Source organism: Cyprinodon tularosa, unplaced genomic scaffold (assembly GCF_016077235.1).
Source record: "Cyprinodon tularosa strain WSP-4 unplaced genomic scaffold, ASM1607723v1 ctg153, whole genome shotgun sequence".
Lineage (NCBI taxonomy): Eukaryota > Metazoa > Chordata > Actinopteri > Cyprinodontiformes > Cyprinodontidae > Cyprinodon > Cyprinodon tularosa.
Genome location: NW_024038364.1, coordinates 684,496 through 710,730, shown reverse-complemented (window position 1 = coordinate 710,730; position 26,235 = coordinate 684,496). Strand labels below are relative to the sequence as shown.

Genomic DNA, 26,235 nt, shown 5'->3' with positions numbered 1-26,235 from the left:
TTATCAATGTTTGGAGCTTCACTGGCTCTGATAAGTGTAAAATTGGGACTTTCTTCCTCTTTGAAAAGATTTGCATTTGCATCAACTTAACCAGTGACTAAGACAGAAGGTAAATATGTGCCTATTTAACCAAATATAGTCTAAATATTTCTGTCATATGTGGAATTATCCTATATTTTCTTATAAATATATAGAATTGTGCAGAAGTAAACAGACTCCACTCTCATTTTTTATCTGATATGCTGATATTATCTGTATCATAAAACAAAGGAAAAAAATAAATAAATATATATATATATATATATATATATATATATATATATATATATATATATATATATATATATATATATATATATATAATTTTAACATAATTTTCAAGGGACGGCAAATAGATTAAGTAAAGAGTAAGTAAAACTGAGCATTTCAAATATAAACTTCAATATACAAGTTGTCCAACTGGGCTTTAATTACTCTATTTAGCCCATTTCATGAATTTTATTGTAACGTTACGAAAACATTTCTTCCATAATACATCTGAAGTGTCGATAACAGCATCCAAAACATGATAATTAACTTGAACCTAACTTGATTTCCACATTTTGAAGCTGGACTGTAAATACTGTATTGAGTGGATTCTATTTCATCTAATCATTACATGTTGTTATATTCTGTAAAATAAAATAAAAACACCTACCATTTATACCTGAACTGCCTCAAAGGGTTGTCAAAAAATGAAAACAGTAATAGCAATTAAGTGTTGGTAAAAGGGAAACCCTTTATTTCCTTTTTCAGTCGGCTGTGGCTAAGAGTCAGAATTTTTGATAGCTTACAGTCCCTTGCTTGTCCATTTTTGCGGAGGTCTGCAGAACTCGTGCCTGACACAGAATATTTAGTTTTATAAAAGGGGGAAAAAAGTTTTTTGTTGATAAAATGTATTTTACTTCAGAATTGAATATTATTTTGAGATGCTGACATTGGTTCAACAAATCAAAAAAAAATCTCTTGCTTCTTCACAGAACTGCAATCAGCAGCTTTTGCCTGTTTTAGAGTAGTGTAGTGTATTTAGTGTTTTAATTGGGACAACTTTCCCAAGCCTAATATTAATTTTAGTAACATGTATTCTAGCATTAATCTAAATTTTATGCTTCAAGCACACATGACCACATAATCACCAGTAAAGTGCCAACTAGGAAGAGAGAATGTCGAACTTAAGGCTGAACAACCAATGAGTGGAGTTAAACAGCGCAATACAGTTACATGCTCTGCTCCTGCGGAGGAGCTGCAAAAGCATAAGAAGTGGCTGTATTGTGAATAATAAACATGTTATTAACATCAAAATAATGGTAGGGACAAGTAGGTTGGTCAAAAAATTGGTAGGGACATTTCCCTATGGTCCCTATGCAAACCTATGCCCATGGTTTGTCATATGTTTTGCTTCTACTGTGTAACGTTTATAAGAATTTGCAGTGAAGATGTGTTTGAGTTCCACCCTTGTTTCACTAAACTACTAAGCATGACTGTGCTTGGCTTACAGTAATTCTCTTCCCTGCCCGCTTCTGGTTTCCTGTGATTTCAAGCTGCTCTATTTCACTTGTGATGAAATCACAGATGGTGTTGAAATGTTACTCTTCATTAATTTTGAATTTGGGGATTATATTATTGGATTTTCTGGCCATTTCCAAAATGTCTATATTTTACAAAAGCTTTAAAAGTGTTCCCAACCTGGAAGGACATAGACTGATGCTGGCTGAAGTCAAAGACAAATGTCTGATTTTCACAATATGTCTCCACTACCTTACACCTCAGTTCTTTAGTGCCTTGCGGAATTCCCTTGCATGGTGTACAATTTAAGACAAGTAGAAGTACAGCCTTCTTGGCATTGCTCTGGAATAAGATGACTGCTGTTTAATTTTATTACGAAGTGTATTTTGTTTTCGGTCTATTGCTTGAGAGGCATTTTTTTTTTTTTTTAGAATTGGTTTGTTCTTTCAGGTTGAAAGAACCTGTCCAAGCCTGAAGGGACAGTGGAGAGGAAAAACTCCCCATTGGGAAGAAACCTCTGATAGAACCAGGCTCAACATGGTGGTCTTCTGCCGGACCGGTTGAAGTGAGACAGTGAATGCAGTAAGAGTCCAGGAGGAATGACACTCTGACGAAGCTTGGCTATGATGGTGGAGGAGGGGATGGAGATGGGTTGAAACGGGTTCATCTGAATCGAAGTCCGGCATAGCTTGACCACTGCCTGCACTTAGTGTAGCAGACTAAGTTGTGGATTGGAGACCTTTTAAGATTAACTCTTATTTGGCTTACGTGGAGGTGTGTTTCAAAGCTGGTTAGCTGGTGTCGGAGGTGAATGAAGGCAAGTAATCATTTCATTCTATTGACCTCTGCCAATGCTCCATTATAATGCAAGAGGTGTCTTGACACACTAGGCAGCCTTCTTTGTTAAACAGACCTTTACATCTTATTGAGGATTTATTTGGTTAAAGATGGGTTATTGTTTTCTGATCCCTCTTCCTGTTTCCCTTCATTCTTTGTTACACCTACAGTATATTAATGCAGAAGCCTCTTGGATGAGAGGTAAAACGTCTTCTAGAAAATGTTACGTCCAGTTGCCTAAACTGAACCCTTCAAGCCTGACCATAACCTCGATGACTGAGAATCTTCAAAAATATAAATAAAATTAAACCCACATTTGTATTTAAAAATAATTATTTCTTTGCATATAGTGCCTTAACCTCAGTATTATTGTTATGGGTATATTTAACTTTTAATGTAGTTTTCTTTACTTGGATTCCTTTATTTAAATAAAGCAATACCTTTAGCATTATTTTTCAAAAAGCAATGTTTAACATCTTTTACACAAGATTTTTTATTATTATTTGATTTACTTATTAAAAAGAAATCTCTTGGAACAATTCAAAATCATTACGTCTCAGAGTTGCATGTTAAGTGTGAATGACACCAGTATGTGAAATATTTATTTTCTCGCAGATCCAGTGTTTTAATTCAGTTTTGCTGTGCATCCAAAGAAACTGCTGATCAATATATGCTTTGGACCCAGCCTCTGCCGTTGTACTTACTCCATTTTTCCAGAACCTGCAAAGAATCAACATATCACCATCAGCCAAAGCCAGAAAACATAAGAATGTGCTTAAAAAAAAGATAGTTTGTGTTCAACACCTTAGTTTTGAGGCAGTGTCAGATTTCTATAAAACAAATGTATTTTTCTTTAAATGCCATTATTAATTATTCTAATGATCCTAATAGATCAAATGAGTAGCAGTTATAAAAACATTTAGAATCATAGTAATCCAATCCAGATTTATTTATATAGCAACAAAGATTCAAAGTGCTTCACTGAGTAAATGTAATCATTGAAATAATAAGATAACGTCACACAAAGACCAACAATAGCATGTTCATGAAATGGAAATATCATGAGAGCTGTACAAAACAAAATTTTGTTTTGTATACACTCTGTGTATACAACACGACAATAAAAGTTGTCTAAGTCTGATTTCAAGTCTACATATTACACGTGTATATTACATACAGTATATAATATTACAGCAGAAATGTAAAAGAATATCAACTCTAAGTTGTTGTATTAGTATTGCTACAAACCTTCTGAGGAGGTTCCAGCCAACTGCAGGTTTTTGTGACCCTTTAAACTTTATATTCAAACTTACCATCAAGCCTCTATTCTAAATTTATAATGACTTAGCTGCATTCTGTTTCAGACGGTTGGAACTGATGCAGTATGTAATGATATTTGCAGGGTGACATGTTCAGTTTTTTTTCTAATGTCTGCATGTATCAGTTAAACATAACTTTTATCAAAATATCAACAAAAAAATCTGAACCTGCTCACCGATATTTTAGTTCTGATCCATCCACCCATTGCCATTTCCATTTTGCTTTTGCTCCCCATTCCCCTGTGTTGACTGATTGAAGACCAATCCAGGAATCTCCATGTAACTTCATCCTTCTGAGAATATCCTACATGAATTGTAAAAAGCAAATATTTATTTATTTCCTTTTTGTCAAAATGATGATTACATTATTGGAAATATCTAATATGTAAAGCAAATAAAAAAATTGCTCTAATGTTTAGAAGATAAAAATGGTTTCTATATTAAGAGGTGAAAGAAAAACTTTTATAATGATTTTTTTGTAGAAAGTAAAAATAATAAAACTGAGAGTCCTAAGTATTTTATAAATAGACAAAAATTAGAAAATGTAGAATATATATTTTTTACTAATTAAATTACCAAATATTAGCAGATACTGGACCTAGACTGGCAGCTAAAAAGATAAACACCTCTATAAAACCACTACACTATAAACATCAACAGTAAACAGAGATTATTAAAATAGTTTAATCATTTGCAAACAAAAAATTCTGTATAAATATTATACACATGAAAATTATTAAAAACTTATTGATCTTATATCTTAACCCTAAAGGTCACATATGTAATAAGCACTTTAATTATGTAATTTTTCCAGATTGCATGAAGACATGAAAAAGTTACCCCTTAATCAGCAAATAGAGATAAACACTGAATGGAAAAATGTTAACCCATCTGTTCTAAATACTCAAGAAAGTATTCAAAATATTTTATCAAACCCTGAGTGGTTGATCTTTAAAGATTCCAAATAAGGAGCACTAAATCACACATGCTGTTATTTTTTTTAACTTACAACAGGTGGGCATATTATTACACTGTTAAGACATGCAAACTGGTTTGGTTCTGTCCTGTTGAAATGAGCAGATTGCCTGTGATACCGGTAGTTTAAAAATTGCTGGAAAGGAAAGATAAAGTTCTAAACTATGATCATAATGATTACTTTAAAAATAATGAAGATAAAACTAGAAACCTTACTATTATTGTTACCAATTAAAGTTCTAAACTCAAGTACTCCAGACCACTAGAGGGAGTACCATACAGAACAAAGCATGTCGGAATAGACCCTCACCATACAAATAGGAAATCAAGTTGCAATGCAGGAAAAAGACTGGAGATGTTTGTTTTCCTTAATTTCCAACACATAGTCATAGTCCCTTTTTTAACTCCCTCTATTGGTCTGGAGCACCAACATGTGTGGTTGCAGCTTGTTTATTTGCATTTGTTTCGCTGATTTTAGGTTTTCGCTTCTATTTCAGAGATTGTAGCGTTTGTTGCGTCTTTGTAGGCTCTTATGAATTATCATTTTCGTTTATTGAAAAAAACTATCAATCTCACCTCAGTTAACAATAACACTTCTTTTAATCTTTGATTTAACTCACACTTTAACACAATAATCTTTCAACAATCAAACCTGTTTTTCTTTGCTGTTTATTATCACCAGATCTCCTCCTCTCCTCTGACAGTCTTTCCTGCTTTCTGTCCAGTTTTTCTTCTCAGTGGATGTATAGAAAAGACGTGATGTACGAATCTCCTGCCAGTCTGCAAGAAGGGACTCATTGTTAATATCAATATATCATACACTATATACTCAGTATCATTTAATACTTCCTTAAATAGAAAGTAACACTAATGATTAAAAACAAGATTAAGATAACTGTTATGTTCTGCCATTCTGGTTACTTACTTCACATCTTTTCCAATATTGTTTTGTAATCAATAAAAAAATGTAAATTCCTTTATTGTCCCAAAATTGGGAAATGTACTCTCTGGATTTAACCCATCCCCTTGGGGAGCAGTGGGCTGCCATTGTGCGGCGTACTTGCAACCTTCTCAAAGCACAGGCACACTGCTCTAACCACTAGGCCAACACTCCCCATTTCAACCTGATTAATAGATCTACATAAAAGCACAAATAAAATGTAATCTCCTGCCAGCCTCCAAGAAGTGACTAATCATCAGTTTGGTTAGTATGTTAAATGATTAATATTATTTCATAACACTCTAATTGTATAAGGGGGATCATTTTCTCACCTGAGGGGTTTTCAAAAGAGGTTTTTTGAGGTTCCTCAATATCTGAAAGACCTACAGTAATAAAAAAAACATCAAAGACAGGAAAATACGTTTCAAATTGTGTTTTTCTTAACAGGATACGGAAATTCATAAAATAAGATAAGAATTCAGCTTTCTTACAGGTTTTGAGTCGAACCCCGATGTCCACTAACCCCACTACACTCAACAGAGCCATCATTATGATGATTAAGCTGTAGGGTTTTGTTTGAACAGCTGGAGGACGACATCTGGTGTCTGCTGCTTTAAATGATCAAATAGACACAGTTAGCTTTTAGTGTTTTACTTATTAAAAAAAAAGTCCTTGTTAAGCATTTACACATTACAGTTTTAATAGTAAACAAAACAATTCTTATTTACAGTGCACAAAAGATTGAAATGTAAATAAGTCTTTTTTTTTTAAATAAGTGCATTTTTGTTCTTGAATTGAGGAGGTAAGTGAGACACTTTGCCAATGGAACAAGAAATTTATATTAAAACAAAACAATTGCATTGTCTTATTTTATCATTTTACTTTAAGATGCTGGTGAAGGTTCTTCTCAGTCATCCAGGTCATAGTCATTCCAAAAAAAAAGGAAAATAAAAAAACAATCTACTGGACTTTGTTTCAAAGTTTGAGGAAGTTTCGCTATCCCTTCCCGTTATTATTGCAATCTGACCGCTTTACAGGGGAACAAAAGACCTCGCCTATTCAGCCAGGCCAACAATTCCCTTTAACGACCCCCTTTCAGAGACATAGACAGGTATGTGGCATTGCAGGCTAACAAAAGAAGCAAACGACCCTCATTCCAAAGGGGTGGACCCTTCGTCTGTTTCAATTTGCATGTCTTCAAAACAAAAACAAAGATTTGTTGGGCTACTGTATAAAACCTCCAACTCAACGCCATTTCTGACATTTTGAATTGAAAAAGCTTCTTGGAAGGGAAGCGAAAACGTCTTCAAACTTGGAAACAGAGCCAAGTGGATTGTTTTAATATTCCTTTTTTTTGAATTTCAAAGTAAAAACTACTCATTCCATTGGCAAGTCATCTCATAAACTTACTCAAAATAAGGATAAATATGCTTTATTTAAGAAAATATTTCTATATCGTTTTTACAGTGTATGTGTCGGCTTCAATTTTATTATTCATAATCGTAACTCTACTGCATAAGAAAATGGAAATGTTCAGGCTAAGATCAAACGTTTTATTAAAATAAAGTAAAAGAAGTTAAACATATGAAGGAATCAATCTGAGTGTCCTATGGATAATATCTGATCTTTTTTAAAGCTTAGTGCTGATGCTTACTGAGAAAAGTCATGCTTAGGAAATCAGGTAAAATTAACAAAAGGGGCTTTAAAAGGATAGAGAAATCTTTTGGTCAAATAACAGACTGATTGGTAAAATAAAAGCACAGAATAAATAATATCAAGGAATTCATTTTCCAACCTTAAGATAATGTTTAAAAATGTGATCCTAATTTGTGAAAAATCTATAAGATAAAAAAAAAAAAAATGCAAATATAAAAAAAAAATGAACACAGGAATGCATTGAGAGTCAAAATTAAAAGGCCAAATTATTTTATTTTTATTTTTTCAATTTACCAGGATGGAATTTATTTTTGATGGTTTTATAGGAGGCTACATGAATTTAGTTTGGATTGAAATAACTAAAGTAGAAACAACCAGAAACAAGAAACGTTTACCTCTACTCAGCTGGAGTGCAAACTCATTAGATAATTATATAGGAAAATAAAAAAGGCTTCCAGTTTATATTTAGGTTCACTCCATAATCTATTCCATCTTTTTTACAATTTTAAAGACAAATAAAATTAGAATTTTAACTTCCAATATTCGACTGTAAACACAATATCTCATTACAGCTAAGATTAACATTAAATGTGAGATTTTTCTCTTCTGCTTATTTTAAGACATCTTGGTTGTTCTATATTTAGCTTCATGTTGTAGTGAAAGACGTACCTTCAGTCTGAATATTCTCAGATCCACTGTCTGGAGATACTTCACTGTATATTGTGTTTGTTGTATGATCCAAGAGCTCCTTCATGTTGGAAGGTTTCTTAAGAAGAAAGCAGCTGGAAGAAGCAGCAATATGTTTTTGATCCGTGAAGAAAATAGAGTAAAGAGATGATCACAATCTCTGTTTAACCAACCATGTTGTAACAGGAAGAACGCAGGATGTTGTGGTAGGAAAACATCGACACAGACAAAGTTTATTTTTGGAGAGAAAAAGCACGCATCTTTTGCTTAACATTTTTTTTATCGTTCATGCTTTTACCCATAAAACCATTGCTCCTTTCGGACCTCCAAAACATCATCTCACCTAACCACTGTTGTCCAGGAGAATCTGGTGAACCCAGGGATAAAAGAGTAAAGAGTACAGTAAATAAAGTAAAATCCCTGTCCTCCATGTTTTACTGCAAAACTGTCTCTTCCTTGGCAAGTCGGCATCTGAAATCGCTCTTTTTGCTGCATGTCTCTACCCCTCTATCATACTCCCTTTCCTGTTAGCCTGTTGTCCATTAAAATGAGCCACTAGTAAAGTAAAAAAAAAAAGAGGAATGTGTAATGAGGAATTGGGACACCTCTTCCCTCACGGGAATGGGCAGAATAGGGCTGAATAGTAGGGCTAGGGGCGCATTGGAATTGTGCTTTAGTCTTTTACATTAATTCCATTTATTTTTTAATCAATTCCTATAAAAAATATATATTTGATCATTCAAGTCACAATTATATTTAAAATCTGATGTCAGTGTTTTTATTCTGTTTGTATACAGTGCCTAACCTTTAGTTTTCAGATATTTTCTGGTGTTTTATTTAATCTTAAGGTAGCTGTCTTAACCTCAGTTCGTTTTTTTTTTTGTTAATCAATTAAACACGTTTATGTGTAAATAAATAAATACCCCTTAATTTTGTATTGTGTTGATAGAGCTATTTTAATTACCTTTAACACAATTAAATGCATTTCATTTCTTTCATGTTTGGCTTTATTTATTGGATCAAAACAAAACAAAAAACAGTATCTGCTTTTTGGAGACATTTCATAGAAAGATTCAAAATCATTACATCTCAGAGTTGCATGTTAAGTGTGAATGACACCAGTATGTGAAATGTTACTTTTCTCACAGATCCAGTGTTTTTAATTCAGTTTTGCTGTGCATCCAAAGAAACTGCTGATCAATATATGCTTTGGACCCAGCCTCTGCCGTTGTACTTACTTCAAGTTTCCAGGACCTGCAAAGAATCAACATATCACCATCAGCCAAAGTCAGAAAACATAAAAATGCGCTTAAAAAATATTTAGTTTTTCTAGGATGTTGATAGTTTGTGTTCAACACCTTAGTTTTGAGGCAGTGTCAGATTTCTATAATACAAATGTCTTTTTCTTTGAATTCCATTAATGAGTAGCAGTTTAAAAAAAATAACTCTAGCTATAGATGATAAATTTGTCACATTTAGAATCATAGTAATCCAATCCAGATTTATTTATTTAGCAACAAAGATTCAAAGTGCTTCGCTGAGTAAATGTAATCATTGAAATAACAAGATAACATCACACAAACACCAACAATAGCATGTTCATGAAATGGAAACATCATGAGAGCTGTACAAAACAGAATTTCATTTTGTATAAACTCTGTGTATACAAAATGACAATAAACGTTGTCTTAGTCTAATTCTAAGTCTACATATTACACGTGTATATTACATACAGTATATAATATTACAGCAAAAATGTAAAAGAATATCAAATCTAAGTTGTTTTTATTAGTATTGCTACAAACCTCCTAAGGAGGTTCCAGCCAACTGCAGGTTTTTGTGACCCTTTGAAATTTTTAGCTAAATGAATTTGATATTTAATTACATTCGAGCCTCCATTATACATTTACAATGACTTAGCTGCATTCTGTTTCAGACAGTAGGAAGTGATGCAGTATGTAATGATATTTGCAGGGTGACATGTTCAGTTTTTTTTTCCTATGTCTGCATGTATCAGTTAACCATAACTTTGATCAAAATATCAACAAAAAATTTGAACCTGCTCACTTATATTCTAGTTCTGATCCATCCACCCATTGCCATTTCCATTTTGCTTTCGCTCCCCATCCCCCTGTGATGTCTACTGATTGAAGACCAATCCAGGAATCTCCATGTAACTTCATCCTTCTGAGAATATCCTATATGAATTGTAAAAAGCAAATATTTATTTGTTGCCTTTTAGTCAAAATGTATGATTACATTATCTGAAATATCTAATATATAAACAAAAAAATGCTCTAATGTTTAGAAGGTAAAAATAGTTTCTATATTAAGAGGTGAAAGAAAAACTTTTATAATGAAATTCTTGTAGACAGTAAAAATAAAACTGAGAGTCCTAAGTATTTTATAAAGAGACAAAATTTTGAAAATTTAGAATATATATTTTTGACAAATTAAATTACAAAATATTAGCAGACACCGGACCTAGACTGGCAGCTAAACATCTCTATAAAACCACTACACTATAAACATCAACATGAAACAGATTTAATTAAAATAGTTATTTTGTGATTTTATTTGCAATTCAAAATTATGCTTTTTAAATTTGTGTATTATATATTTATTAATTTATTTCAAACTTGTTTTGCTTGTCTTTTTGTACCTAATGATAAAAGGAAAACTAGAGCTGGAATAAGCGGATTTATCGAGATTATTTGATTATTAAAATAAACATCAGCTAGTTTAGTAATCGATTAATCATTAAATGGAGTATAGAGACTATAAAACATGCCTTTAGCTGACAGAGCAACCCAATTAGAGCAGTAATTATATCAAAATTATAAAAAAAAAAATATATATATATATATATGTAAACATTTTGCATTTAAAAACTTTTTCGTCTATCAATCTGCACTATCCAGAACTCCTCAAGTGGAAACATTTTAGTTTCACCCGGTTTAATTTAGTATAAAGTCCTCTTTAAGAAAGCTTTAGTTGTCCAATTATTAATGGATTAATAAAAAAAAAAAAACAATTGACAAATGAATCAATGTGCAAAATAATCATTGCAGCCCTAAAAAAAACTTGCATGTTTGAAGTACTGCTTGGCAATAAAGCTTTTTCTTAATCTGGTTCATAGAGCAGATTAACTTGATCACACAAATCCAATATTTTTTTAAATACAGAATAATGAACTTTAAACATAATGTATATTATAACAAAATCTAAACAATGTTTTATGTAAAATCAAAGATCATGCCAGTGTCTTAAAACGTGATAAGTGATAAAACGTAAAAGTGATAAAACAGATTGTTTTTTAAGATTAAAGCAAATTAGTAAATAATACTTTAACTGTAGTTATATAATCATGACCCTCCAAAGCGCTTTCACTTGTGTAAAATAAATGAAAAATTTTATTTATAAGCTTCCTGCTTCTGCCCTTTTCTGGTCATTTTTTTCTGATTGTGTTTGTAGGCTCTTATGATGGATCTTTTTTGTTTATTGACTGGAAAACAATCAAATAACCTCAACTGAGTTGAAGATAAAACGTCTTTTAATCTTTGATTTAACCTTAAATCAAATCTTTTGATTTAACCTGTTTTTCTTTGCTGTTTATCATCACCAGATCTCCTCCTCTCCTCTGACAGTCTTTCCTGCTTTCTGTCCAGTTTTTCTTCTCAGTGGATGTATAGAAAAGACGTGACGTACGAATCTCCTGCCAGTCTGCAAGAAGGGACTCATTGTTAATATCAATATATCATACACTATATACTCAATATCATTTAATACTTCCTTAAATAGAAAGTAACACTAAAGATTAAAAACAAGACTTAAAGATAAATGTTTTTACCTGTGCTATTCTGGTTATTTACTTCACATGTTGGCGGATCTGGTTCTAACCTAATAAATAGATCTAAATAAAAGGATGAATAAAATGTAAAAGCATAAATGTTAAAATAAACATTAAAGGAGGAATACTTATGACTACTAAGACAATATCACGATAAAGATACAGTTTTACTTACAGAGCTGGACTCCAATCCCTGCCAACAACAGGAGGCACAGTAAGCCCAATATTAGAGCAGCAGCTTTGTACGGGTTTCTTTGGACCGGTTGTGGACGCTTTCGAGTTCGAGCTCCTACAAAAACAGGACTTTTATTTCTTATCTTTAATGTAAAAATCTATGATGATTGCAAATACAAATGACTAACTTATGGTTTCCCTGTTATAGAAAAAAGGGTAATGTATGGTTGTTTATTTCAATTCAGTTTATTTATATAGCGCCAATTCACAACATACGTCATCTCAAGGTACTTTACAGTTCACCAGATCATACAGTCAAATTGATTCAGAGTTTTCTATCTATCTAAAACCAGTTAATTGCATCAACTCATTTACTCAAAAGCAATCCCTCACACTAAGCATGCTTGTAGCGACAGTGGAGAGGAAAAAAAACTCTCTATTAACAGGAAGAACCTCCAGCAGAACCAGACTCAGTGTGAGCGGCCATCTGCCGAGGCCGACTGGGGTTCAAGGAGACAGAAGCAGACTTATAGAAAAAGGCAGAGATATGAAAGGCAACTCTCAACCAACTCCACAGCCGGCCCCGTCCAGGAAACACACAGCCAGGCAGACGAGCTCTGAGCCAGCTCCCATGTCAGAGGACGAAGAGAGCACATCCAGCCAGTCACAGTCAGAGAAACAGGAATACATTGGAAAAACAAGCAGATCTCCAACATCTATCTAACAAAGGTGTTGATGGAAGCAGCACAGCTTATATTTCTCTCCAGGATGGAGTCACAGCCAAACAGGAACAGACCAGATGAAGCTACTATGAGAAAAATGTATAAACATTTGGCATTTAAGATAAAAAAAGTTTTCATCTGTCAATATGTTTTATCCAGAACTCCTAAAGTGGAAAAGTTAGTTTCACCTGGTTTAATTTCATAAAAAGTCTTCTTTAAGGAACCTCTCGCTATCCAATTATGATCAATTAATCAACAGATTAATCAACAGATTAATCGATTTGTGAAATAATCATTAGTTGCAGCCGTACTAGAGATATATTTTTGATAAAACTTCTAAAAGGCAGAAAAAGCTGAGATGCTGTAGTACATATAAGTTGAGAGAAAATTGTATACTTTTATTCAAAAGGAGTTAAAACCGCAAAACCTGAAGTGGTATCTGAAATGCAGTTCATTTTCCATTTAACAGTGCTAGATTAGATATAGTTAAACAGCTACAGCCTTTGCTAAGGCTTAGCAATGTAAAACATGAATAAAATCGAATTTCATACATGTGCAAAAATGTTTTTATATTTAAAGTTTTGTGTATTTATTTTCCTCGTGTGTCTTTTTGTCACTGAATCTTGTATTTTTTTTATTTTCAGAAGACAATAGCGGTAAATCCTTTTATGTCAATATTTCATCATATTCTATTATTTAGTTTTAATTAGTCACAAAATTATCCTTTGCTGCATCTCACTTTCATATTCCGGTCAGGGTCCTCGTAAATGTTGAAAGACATGTCAACATGCACAGAAGCAGATTGTTCCGTTTTTCCTTATCCAGGACGTCAGAAGTAGTTTCAACTAGAATCCTCCTTCTAGTTTAACTCTGCTAAATCATTGCAGTCATTCCATGTAAATGACCATCTAATTTAAAAATGTTTCTAATTAGAAAAACTGTTCTGCAAATAATCAAGACGCTAGTGCTGCTGTCTGAGGTTTTCAGCTGGGTTGCTGTTTCTGTGTCATAATCAGGAAGTGCTAAGATTTTTATCACAGGAGGACATGAAACCACTCAAAGGTTTATTTCTGATCCAGTTTAAAGCTTTAAGTTTAAAGGTTTGAAGCTTCTTCTTTTTTTTTCTTAAATATGATAAAAACATCCAAATACATAATTACTTTTTATTTTAAAGGAAACATTTCTCCACAGCTGTGTCTGTTAATATTAGAGCAGATTTTCTTAAGATACAAGAAGAAAATACTGCACTATGTTTGCTCTATTATTGAACCGTTTACATCAAATGAAACGGATAAAAAGTAGATTCAACGAAACATAAAAGTGAATTGTATATTTTGCTTCTCTGAATGATAAAGTAGCAGCACTTAACATCCTTTTACATTATCAGATGTTAACAGGAAATGATGCTTAAGCTTCAAGCATCACCACAAACTTAAAAGTACTGAGTTAACATTTTCCATGCAGAAATGTTTCATTGTTATTTGAATTAAACGTGACATGTATGATAAGTAAATTAATATTCTTAACCTTAAAGATTTTAGAAAAACCTTTTAACCATTAGATTAATGGGTTAATAATTTGGCTTTTTCTGTGTTTCCTGTGAAACAATTTATGTGGCCAAAAATTGAAGTTCAGTCACGATTTGAGTGTTTATTTATCAGATAGAACATTATGATCGTGTGCAGGAAACCTCTTGTACTGCTAGAAAATTAACCTTGTGGTTACAGTAAAGTTTGAACATGCATGAAAGAGTATAATCTGTTTTAAAATATCATTGGATGGTTTTTTTATCATATCTGAAGCTCCACTATCTGTATTTCTTATTTCTCATGTTAGAAAATTTATATTTTTCTACTAACTTCTATAAATCAGTTGTAATGAACTAGTTTGTGTTTTTGGTTTAAGAGGAAGAATCTGAATCAGTTTTTTTTTTTGTTTTTTTGCTCTCTTTCATCAGGGGCCTGCAGGTCCTGTTGGAGATGTAGGTGTACCCGGACCTCAAGGACCCCCTGGACCTCAAGGACCAAGCGGTCGCTCCATCATCGGACCCCCAGTAAGCACACCTGACCTGCCAGCTGATGGCTTTTTTTATGGTGGCGTTGTACTTTTTAAAACTTGGCTTTTGTTGTTTAAAGGGATCCCCAGGAGAGCGAGGGCAGAAAGGAGAAGCAGGTCAACAAGGACAACAGGTAACAGCTTTTTATTCATTCTGGGATTATTATGTTTGCATATCTGGGTGTGGAGTCGGCGATGAGACCAGACTTTTTTTTTTTTTTTTTTTTTTTATCTGTTTTTGAATTTAATCCTGATAGGAGAATACAGGTGCTGGTCATAAAATTAGAATATCATGAAAAAGTAGATTGATTTCAGTAATTCCATTTAAAAAGTGAAACTTGTATATTATATTTATACATTACATACAAACTCATATATTTCAGATGTTTATTTTGTTTAATTTTGATGATTACAAATGACAACAAATGAAAATCTCAAATTCATCATATCAGAAAATTAGAATATTGTGAAAAGGTTCAAAATTGATGGCCCCTGGTGCCACACTCTAATCAGCTAATTAACTCAACCACCTGCAAAAGCCTTTAAATGGTCTTTCAGTCTAGTTCTATAGGCTACACAATCATGGGGAAGACTGCTGACTTGACAGTTGTCCAAAAGACGACCATCGACACCTTGCACAAGGAGGGCAAGACACAAAAGGTCATCGCTAAAGAGGCTGGCTGTTCACAGAGCTCAGTGTCCAAGCACATTAATAGAGAGGCGAAGGGAAGGAAAAGATGTGGTCGAAAAAAGTGTACAAGCAAGAGAGATAACCGCACCCTGGAGAGGATTGTGAAACAAAACCCATTCAAAAATGTGGGGGAGATTCACAAAGAGTGGACTGCAGCTGGAGTGAGTGCTTCAAGAACCACCACACACAGACGTATGAAAGACATGGGTTTCTGCTGTCGCATTCCTTGTGTCAAGCCACTCTTGAACCACAGACAGCGTCAGAAGCGTCTTGCCTGGGCTAAAGAGAAACAGGACTGGACTGCTGGTGAGTGGTCCAAAGTCATGTTCTCTGATGAAAGTAAATTTTGCATTTCCTTTGGAAATCAAGGTCCCAGAGTCTGGAGGAAAAGAAGAGAGGCACTTCATCCACGTTGCTTGAAGTCCAGTGTAAAGTTTCCACAGTTAGTGATGGTTTGGGGTGCCATGTCATCTGCTGGTGTTGGTCCATTGTGTTTTCTGAGGTCCAGGGTCAACGCAGCCACATACCAGGAAGTTTTAGAGCACTTCATGCTTCCTGCAGCTGACCAACTTTTTGGAGATGCAGATTTCATTTTCCAACAGGACTTGGCACCTGCACACAGTGCCAAAGCTACCAGTACCTGGTTGAAGGACCATGGTATCCCTGTTCTTAATTGGCCAGCAAACTCTCCTGACCTTAACCCCATAGAAAATCTATGGGGTATTGTGAAGAAGAAGATGCAATACACCAGACCCAACAATTCAGAAGAGCTAAAAGCCACTATTAGAGCAACCTGGGCTATCATAACACCTGAGCAGTGCCACAGACTGATCGACTCCATGCCACGCCGCATTGCTGCAGTAATACAGGCCAAAGGAGGCCCAACTAAATACTGAGTGCTGTACATGCTCATACTTTTCATGTTCATACTTTTCAGTTGGCCAACATTTCTATAAATCCTTTGTTTTTATTGGTCTTCAGTAATATTCTAATTTTCTGATATGATGAATTTGAGATTTTCATTTGTTGTCATTTGTAATCATCAAAATTAAACAAAATAAACATCTGAAATATATGAGTTTGTATGTAATGTATGAATATAATATACAAGTTTCACTTTTTAAATGGAATTACTGAAATCAATCTACTTTTTCATGATATTCTAATTTTATGACCAGCACCTGTATTATTACAGGAAAAAGCTACGCAATGCTCTGATCCAGTTGTTTTGGCTAAATGGATAGAAATGTTGATTTTTGGTTACGGATCATCCGATCCTCGCAGACTCACTATTGTAGAGAAGATTTAACTGAATTAATGTTGTTGAATTCTGACTGAATTTCTAATATCTAACCACTGTTAAATCTGGGGACGCTGTTTGTCTGTTGTTGTTTATTTAAGAACCCCATCTGACTGTAGTGTTTATGTTATTTCGCTGAAACATTTATTAAAGTGTTGAAATTTTAAGATTTTCCTTCATGTTTTTTAGGGAGTTCCTGGAAGACCTGGAGCTGTTGGAAGAGAAGGACCTCCAGGACCCAGAGTGAGTCCCATTGTTCTCCAATATGTCATTACTGATGTTGTGACACAGATTTTATTATTTTTTTCTTATCTTCTAAAGACAATGAGGGAAAAATTATTATTGTGATATTAAACAGAAACTCATGCTTTACTCTCTGCTTCCACGTCTCCAGGGACTTCCAGGCAAAGACGGCCCACAGGGCAGACAAGGACCCCCAGGAAACATGGTTGGTCATCATGACGCCTGCATAAAAATTGGCCAGTAGTTTCATTAGTTTTATTAGCTTGATTGAAGTAGCGACTTTTGTGGCTTATAAATTGTTTCATTGGTTATCTCTCCATAGACATGCAGAATATTTACTTAGCAGCAAAAAGATGAAATAAAAAATAATTAAATAAAAGATAATTCCTTGAGTGATGTAAACTTATTTAATATGGACCAAATGTATCAGTCAGAATGTAAGATAGTTTGGGGAAGCTTTGTGCCGCAAACATGAAACTAACCTGTTATCTGTCTTTACAGTTTCCTAAGCTTTAGGAGATAATTGTTGAAATAGTTACAGCTTATTTTGCTCTACAAATTTAAACATATTTAATAAGAAAATGCTTGTTATTGGTGGAGAAGAAGGTTCATTGTCGTTGTGCAAAATAGGGAATTTTTATCTCTCAAATTCTCTTCAGCAGTTATAACGTTAAAAACAGTATAAACAGAACTTTAGATAATAAAAAGCAGAAATAGTCTTGCAGCGCTCAGCTGTTGTATTCAGCTTCCTTTTTTCTCCTTAGGGGACTCCAGGAGCTCCGGGAGCCCCTGGAAACACAGGCGCCCAAGGAAAACCGGGAACGCTGGGACCACCGGTGAGTCCGAAGGGTCACATAGAGCCGTCTCTCCTCATGAACCAATTATATGTGTGCTTTCATCTTTTTTCTGCAAGACACTGCTACAATAACAGAGCAATGCGTGCAATAAATATCCAACAGGCAGCAGAGCGAGGTGCCAGTCAGGCTTATCACAGCCTGTCAGGCAGACTTAAACCACAGCAAGGTGACTGACGGCGGGATTAATGTCTTCCTGTCCAGTTGGTCCATGATCCTGTTTGATACGCTGACGGCGTATTGAAAGGCAGACTGAAGGCTGTTTAAACTGACACAAAGGAAGACATCTGAGTTCAGAACATTTAGTGAAAACAAGTTTAACCCATCGTTTTATGCCTAAACTGTAACGCTGAGTGCTGCAGCTTTTACCAACATGAGTAAAGACTGTTATGGTTCATTAAGGATATTTTATATTATCAATCATATAAGATATAAATAAAGAAATGGGTTTATGATTATTGAATTTGATTTGTCAAACATTCAGCAATAAATCCAACTCAAAACAGGAAAATTCTGAGGGGATTTACTTGCGTCCTTTGCTGACATTTTGTTACAGTTTGTGGTCTCTGCTTCAACATTTATGTTCGCTTAAGAGAAAGGAAACAACATTTTGATAACGGCGTCAAAGAAGAAGCGAAACTCAGTGGGAGGCGATAAAAGCTGCAGATAAACCAGTTGGCATCAGTTTGATAAAATGTTGTTAAGCATGTAATCATCACTGCATGGGCGAAGCAGAGAGCGCTCATCAGCTCATTACAGCACCACTCGTAAGTTGATGGTCTTAATGAGGACTTAGTGGAGAAAAATATAGAGCAGTGAATATGAGGGGATGCAACAGACTGGAAAGGAATTAAAATCTGCAGTTTTCTTATTTTCTGGGTCCTTTTCATTTGCTTCTAAACATTATTTAGTTTTAAACAAACTCTTGCATGTTTTCTTATCTTTTTTCGTATCTATTTAAATGGAATAAATAATGGGTTACACTCTTCATAGATAAGCCTTACAGGAAATTAATATTTTATTGATGCAGTTTGAACTTTAGCTAAAAATGCAGCTAAAATTCAACCTTTAAATATAGTTGATTTACTCGTTGGTCAGAAAAATTGTCAATAAATTGTACTAATAACACAATAACAAAAAAATAGCTGGAGCAAATTAAGTGAAAGACATTTTTAGGCTTTTATCAATGACGGCCCGATTAGTTTTCCTTTAAAGGCACAGAAAATATTTGAATTCAATGCAAAGGTAAGAGAAAAGAAAAAGTTAAATGTGTCTGAATACTAAAGGCTGCTAGAACTAGAACTGGAGCTCTTTGCTTTCGATATACATTAGATATACATCTTTATTAGAAAGTGGTTAAGGTGGGTCTGCTGTGACTCAGCAGACTGCTGTTAAGCATAGTGGTGTTTATATAATGCTGTGGGTTCGCTTATCTGCCAAAAAGAACTAGAACCTATGGCACCATCAAAAGTTTTACATGATTATTTTGAATTAAAAAAAATGTAGACCTAAAGTAAATAGCGTCAACATAGGGGGAAAAGATTGCAGGTTTAAAAGGAAGATATTCATCAAGAATATTTGGAGAAAAAAAATAAATATGTGGTTCACAAGACGCAAAATCACTCTTCTTTTAATACTTTCTTTCTTTTGTCACCTAAATCCTCCAGAAAGTGTTGCTGAGCTAACGAAAAGAGGGAAAAAAGTAGGATTTGGAAACTCAACAATCTAAATAGACTGGGCAAAGAAAAGATGCCTCTATTTAAAACTCTAAAAAGATTAAGAGAAAACTGAATGCTCTTCTGTTTACTAAACTGATTAGAACAGGGAGGCCATGAATTGATTTCATTTGGACAAAGTGTGTTTTAACAAGAGATTTTCATCAGTTCAGTAAATGTTTCAAATTAGAAATCTGATATTTGCAGATTTTCCATCCATAACAGGATGCTGATCATCTCAGACCAAGCTGTTCAATATTGGTAAATATAGAAATATGTATGTAAACTGACTGCGACATGAGATATACTGAGATAAATAAACGTTTCTATCTGCAGCCTGTGATTAGCTGCTCTAAAAGTTCATCATTCATTTGACCTTTCTAAATTTTACTTTTTTTTTTACCAATATGATTAGATGTCATGCAACTGGATAAACTTTCACATTTTTATTGAAGTGAATTTTGTTTAGATTTGCATAAAGTATGAAAAACCTATTTACACTTAGGCCAAGTTTAGTTTATTCATGTTGTTTACATGTTTCTTTCTTCTAATTTCTTTTTTCCTTTGCAGGGTCCTCCAGGAAGCAAGGGAGAGAAAGGTGAACGGGTGGGTGTCTCTTTACGTAAAGCAGAAACGTCAACTTTGACATTTGCTCTCAATGTTGCAGCTTAAAAACTCCATAACACAGAAGATTTTTGTAAAACATTTAAAGTAAAAGAGGTGTCAATTTTGAAAAGATGATACACATAAAGTTACGGAACCAAGACCCAAAACAAATCACCTTTTTCATAACCGACCCTGTGCTGTTTTAAATAACAGTTAAAAAGTGAAATATATTTGATGCTGCAGGAGCAAAGAGGAAGGCATTCATTATCTTTCACAGATATGATGCAGCACTCACTGATCCTGCACCTCTAATGTGAGATAATTTAACTAAATACGGAAATTTGTTTTCCTTACTGATGATTATCAACGCGTGCATAACCTTTTATAAAGGTCAAAGAGATACCTGAGTGAATATGGCACCAGTAGTCTTAAATTACAGTAAATAATCTGCAGTTTATGTTTACAGGGTGACCTCCAATCAACAGCGTCGGTTCAGGACATCGCCAGACAAGTCTGTGAGCAGCTGATCCAAAGTAAGTGACTCAAAAATATTGGCCTTGAAATAGGAGCAGAGTTGTTTTTAATATGGATTATCTTAATAGAATCACTGACATTAAGGCTTGTTGCATCTTCTTTGAACAGTTTAATTGCACAAAACAAACTCTTTGATTGTTATTTCCTGTTAAATACTATTTGGTTCAAAATCTTTCTGAAAAACTGAAGAATATTTGAATATTTACATTTCAAAGGTTTCTTTTGATCCTTTGTTCAACTTTTGTTGCCTGTCTTTAATTTCTCTTATTCGTAATAGTTAAAGTCCAATTTTAAACTTTATAATAAAGTCATAAACTATTTGCTTCACACTGAGCTCATTTAAAGGAGAACTGACATTAATTTTTTCTTCATCTCGCCCTGAATATCTCCTTTTTGACCAATTTCTAGGTCATATGTCTCGTTACAACTCTATCCTGAACCAAGCTCCCAGCCAGCCCGTGTCCATCCGCACAGTCCCTGGACCTCCAGGGGAACCGGGTCGGGTAGGTCCGCCAGGGCCTCCAGGAGAACAGGGACCAGCAGGAAGACCGGGCTTTCCTGGACAGAATGGCCAGAATGGAAACCCGGGAGAAAGAGGTGAAGCAATTTCGGTTTCTTATTTCTTTGTGAAAAAACTAAATAAAAACCATTTTCAACAAATAAAACATAGTAGCTTTTGCTAGTTTGTTACAAGCTAGTGTCTAAATGATTATCAAAACTGAGGTCACATGTCAATAAAGAAGTAGATGAACAGTATGTACTCCACCACTTCCTGTAGATGCATGTTCACCACAAACTAACCGTAGCATTACTGTTGTCTAAGTCGTCAAGTAATACTTAATACTTAAATATCTGTTTGACAACAAAGACATTGTTCAAATATCTGTAAATAATTTGGGGCGTTATTAAAATGTTTGTGCATGTTAGGATTAAGATGTTAAATGGTTAGCTTTAAATGGCAGGATAAGAACCTTTTGGACCTTTTTTTATTCTTAGAAAATAACTGTTCATTTCTAACTGTTTCCAGGGCAACCAGGAGAAAAGGGGGAGAAGGGATCTCCAGGGGTTGGTGTGCAAGGCCCCAGAGGACCTCCAGGACCTCCTGGTATATAACCTAAAGAATAAATAAACAACAAAAATCTATTTTACTGAGGGCTGTGTTTGGTTTGTGATAATATTGTCTTTGAACCTGCTGAACTGTGTCTTTAACTGTTCTCAGGACCCCAAGGTCAGGGCCGAACTGGCAACCAGGGTGCAACAGGGCGCCCTGGGAATCCTGGAGCTCCTGGTCGGTCTGGAGTTCCTGGACCAGTTGGGCCTCCAGGGCCCCCAGGATACTGTGACCCCAACTCTTGCGTGGGCTACAATGTTGGAGGTACGTAGACTCTACGATGCATGCTGCACCTTCAGGTAAATTAAATGTCTTAATAGGACAAAGTGTATAACGAAACATGGAAGCGTTTCAGTTCCCATGTTTTCCTATTTGATTGGTGAAAACTTTATTAAAAGTTTAATGTTTAAAAGCTTCCACTGAATTAAAGAATTTGCATGTTATCAAAGCCAACCCTTCCTGTAGCATCATGCATCAATGATGCAGCATCATGCAATGATGCAGCATCATGCAATGATGCAGCATCATGCATCATCATACGATGATGTAGCATAATGCAGCGATGATGCAGCATCACATGGTGATACTGCATCATTCATGATGCAGCATCATGCATCAATGATGCAGCATCACATGGTGATACTGCATCATTCATGATGCAGCATCATGCATCAATAATGCAGCATCATGCATCAATGATGCAGCATCATGCAATGATGCAGCATCATGCATCAATGATGCAGCATCATGCAATGATGCAGCATCAATGATGCAGCATCATGCAATGATGCAGCATCATGCAATGATGCAGCATCATGCAATGATGCAGCATCATGCATCAATGATGCAGAACCATTTAATGATGCAGCATCATGCATCAATGATGCAGCATCATGTATCAATAATGCAGCATCATGCAATGATGCAGCATCATGCATCAATAATGCAGCATCATGCAATAATGCTGCATAATGCTACATTATCGTATGATGCTGCATCATTGATGCATGATATTGCATCATTCAATGATGCAGCATCATGCATCAATGATGCAGCATCATGCATCAATGATGCAGCATCATGCATCAATGATGCAGCATCATGCATCAATGATGCAGCATCATGCATCAATGATGCAGCATCATGCATCAATGATGCATCATCATACGATAATGTAGCATTATGCAGTGATGATGCAGTATCATGCATAAATGATGCAGCATCATGCAATGATGCAGCATCATGCATCAATAATGCAGCATCATGCAATGATGCAGCATCATGCAATGATGCAGCATCATGCAATGATGCAGCATCATGCAATAATGCTGCATAATGCTACATTATCGTATGATGCTGCATCATTGATGCATGATATTGCATCATTCAATGATGCAGCATCATGCATCAATGATGCAGCATCATGCATCAATGATGCAGCATCATGCATCAATGATGCAGCATCATGCATCAATGATGCAGCATCATGCATCAATGATGCAGCATCATGCATCAATGATGCAGCATCATACGATAATGTAGCATTATGCAGTGATGATGCAGTATCATGCATAAATGATGCAGCCTCATTCAATGATGCAGCAACATGCATTAATGATGCAGCATCATGCATCAATGATGCAGCATCATGCATCAATGATGCAGCATCATACGATAATGTAGCATTATGCAGTGATGATGCAGTATCATGCATAAATGATGCAGCCTCATTCAATGATGCAGCAACATGCATTAATGATGCAGCATCATGCATCAATGATGCAGCATCATTCAATGATGCAGCTTCATTGATGAATTATGCTGCATCATTGATGCTGCATCATTAAATGGTGCTGCATCATTGATGAATGATGCAGCACCATGCATCAATAATGCAGCATCATGCATCAATAATGCAGCATCATGCGATGATGCAGTATCATGCAGTGATGCAACATAGAAACAGACAGGTATAAAATGGATCCAGTATTGTTACTGAGTGTGTTTCAAAGTTTCATATTCCACCTTTAAATGCAGCATCTTTGGATGATGCAGCATCATTCAGCAGTGATGCTGTGTCAGTGCATGATGCTGCATCAATGCATGCACCCTATGCCTGTTATGGAAAAAGCACAAAGAAAAAGATCTAAAAACAAAGAAGTTGTGTGTTTGTTGACCAAAAACTCGACAGCATGAACTACCTTTTGCCATTTAATGTATAGTTGTGCTGATTTTTGATGTGTGTTGATCTTAAAGGTCACACAGCACTCTGAATGTCAGAGTAGCATGCAGCTCATTTTGTGGTGGATTATCACGCAACTCATGCATCTTTTGACCTTTCTTCTGATTTTTGTGTTTGTCTCCAAACCATCGTCTTAATCTGTTACTGTCTAGCTTCACAGGTAAAACATTATGATAGTTTCTGAATGGTATCTGCAAAGCAACAACAGATTACAGCTTTAACCATCAAAGAGGCTACAAGCTAAAGAAGTTGATAAGGGCTTTCTCAGCGCATTGCCTGATTAAAACCTCCACCGTGAGCATATTTTTAAATCTGTGGAGTTTATGGTCAGTTTCAAGAAATTAAAGCAAAATATACAAGGCTGCAGACTAATTTAATGTTAACACTTTGTCCTTATGATAAATATTAAATAAATCGATTAGAATGTAATATTTTTTAGCTGTTTATTTAGTGATGATGGGAGACTCAGCTGGATATAGTAAATCTACAAGTTTTGCTCAGAGAAACACTGATATGTACCAGTTTAAATACGTAGATTATCAGATTAAATACATATTTTGAGATGTTTTGTATGTAAAATGAAAATGGAACATAATAATGTTCATCATCTTTCACTGACTTTTTCTTCTAGATTATGATCCACGTCCTGTTTTTTAATCCAAAGCCTTTACTGACTTTGTACAAACTCCAGTAACAAAGATCACTTCTCTTAGGCAACTAAAAGCCTCAAGACAGATCTTAATTTGTAAAACGCACGTTTTAACATTTAGTAACATAAAGTCTTAAGAGAGATTGATTTTATACTAGTGTTTTGTCTGAATGAAAGCTAACAATAACAAATCTAATATCTGGTCAAAAAGAAAATGGAAAATGTGAATTAAGATCAAATATTGATTACTTCTAACTTTAAACCTAAAGCTTTTTGTCCCAAACCTCTAACAGCTCTTAGCTCTTAGTCCTGTTAATCCATAACCTTGGTACTTATGGTCTTATAACCCTTGCTAACCCTTGTTCTTCTTTCTTTATACCTTCATTCTTTTCTCTATCCATCCTTCCGCTAACCCAATTAAATCCCAACAAACCGCCCTCAATGCACTGCTCTCCTTGGTGATGGGAATCTGCCAACTTTTGGGGTTTTCGCTGACCTCTTCCTCGACTCGGTGATCATTTCCTGGGTGACTGGGAACGCAGAAGGTGAAGAAACCACTGACATCCGCGGTATCCCCTCAGTCCAACTCCCATCTAGCGTCTTCCAAAACTACGGAGAGGTGGAAGAGGACGACCCGTACCGCTACTACCAGCCCAACTACCCCGCTCCCCAACCCGTGGCTCCCGATGACCCCGCTCTGGCGTTCGAAGATGCCGAGCCCAGTTCCCCCGACGTGTACCGTAGCACACGGAGCATAAAGGTGGAAAAGGAGCAAGATGGATCCAAGAGAAGAATAAAGAGAGGAATGAAGAATCTTCCTGGACTAACTAACTGAGGAGACAGAGGGCCGCCTGCTGTTTGTGATTGGAAGGCTCTGAGCCATTATGAACTAATCAACAAGTGCCTGATGCAGGGGTTTCTAACTGACATTAGAGATGGAGCGGGAGGAGGGTGAGGTTAGGAAAATATAACTCATCTATGCTATTGAATTAACGTCAAGGAAACTGAGTTATTTTGTTTTATTCATTTTGTGGAGGTCAGGAAAAGTGCTCAGAACGGTACTGAACTTTAGATCTTAATATACCAAACTTTGTCAGTATTCAATTCAATGATTTGTTTTCTGGTTATTAGTTGTTGTTTTTTTCCACCTGGTTGTTTAAGTGCCTCCTAGTGTTTTTTCTAGTACCTTGATGGTAACGTATCTTGTCTTTGAAGGTCTGTTTTGATGCCAGGGGAAGTTTTGCTTCAGCCTCTCATTTTTACCTTGGACCAGAAAAAAATATCCGATGGTTTTGATATGAACAATAATCTTTTTTTTTTTTCTTTAAGATCAACATTTTGTAATCGTTTACTTTGCTTGAGTCCAGCTGTGTCTTTAAAACTACAATCTGTTGGTGGAAAATGGTGGTGTTTCATATGCGCACTTCTGACTTGGAAAAAATATATGATGTTTATTTCCATTTAAAAAAAAAAAGATATAATATAAGTAAAAATATCTTACAACTTAAATAAAAATTAAAGTAACTTAAT

At 35.0% G+C, this 26,235-nt stretch overlaps 1 protein-coding gene and 1 long non-coding RNA gene across 2 annotated transcripts in view; one reads left to right on the top strand and one right to left on the bottom strand.

The window, feature by feature from the left end:
- The window catches only part of LOC119779922 (collagen alpha-1(XIV) chain), a 281,288-nt gene extending 255,311 nt beyond the window's left edge, over nucleotides 1-25,977 (top strand). Inside the window, exons 38-48 of the mRNA XM_038279773.1 lie at nucleotides 14,663-14,758; nucleotides 14,841-14,894; nucleotides 16,941-16,994; nucleotides 17,146-17,199; nucleotides 17,759-17,830; nucleotides 20,134-20,169; nucleotides 20,636-20,702; nucleotides 21,112-21,300; nucleotides 21,731-21,808; nucleotides 21,923-22,078; nucleotides 25,248-25,977. Coding sequence (XP_038135701.1) covers nucleotides 14,663-14,758; nucleotides 14,841-14,894; nucleotides 16,941-16,994; nucleotides 17,146-17,199; nucleotides 17,759-17,830; nucleotides 20,134-20,169; nucleotides 20,636-20,702; nucleotides 21,112-21,300; nucleotides 21,731-21,808; nucleotides 21,923-22,078; nucleotides 25,248-25,540 — 1,149 coding nt within the window. The 3' untranslated portion in view covers nucleotides 25,541-25,977. The remainder of the gene's footprint in view (nucleotides 1-14,662; nucleotides 14,759-14,840; nucleotides 14,895-16,940; nucleotides 16,995-17,145; nucleotides 17,200-17,758; nucleotides 17,831-20,133; nucleotides 20,170-20,635; nucleotides 20,703-21,111; nucleotides 21,301-21,730; nucleotides 21,809-21,922; nucleotides 22,079-25,247) is intronic.
- LOC119779923 lies at nucleotides 9,829-12,193 on the bottom strand. Its single transcript, XR_005280312.1, has 4 exons — nucleotides 11,985-12,193; nucleotides 11,810-11,872; nucleotides 11,555-11,682; nucleotides 9,829-10,157 (listed from the first exon to the last, which is right to left on the bottom strand). It is a non-coding gene; the product is annotated as an uncharacterized LOC119779923 (long non-coding RNA).
- Nucleotides 25,978-26,235: the final 258 nt, after the last annotated feature.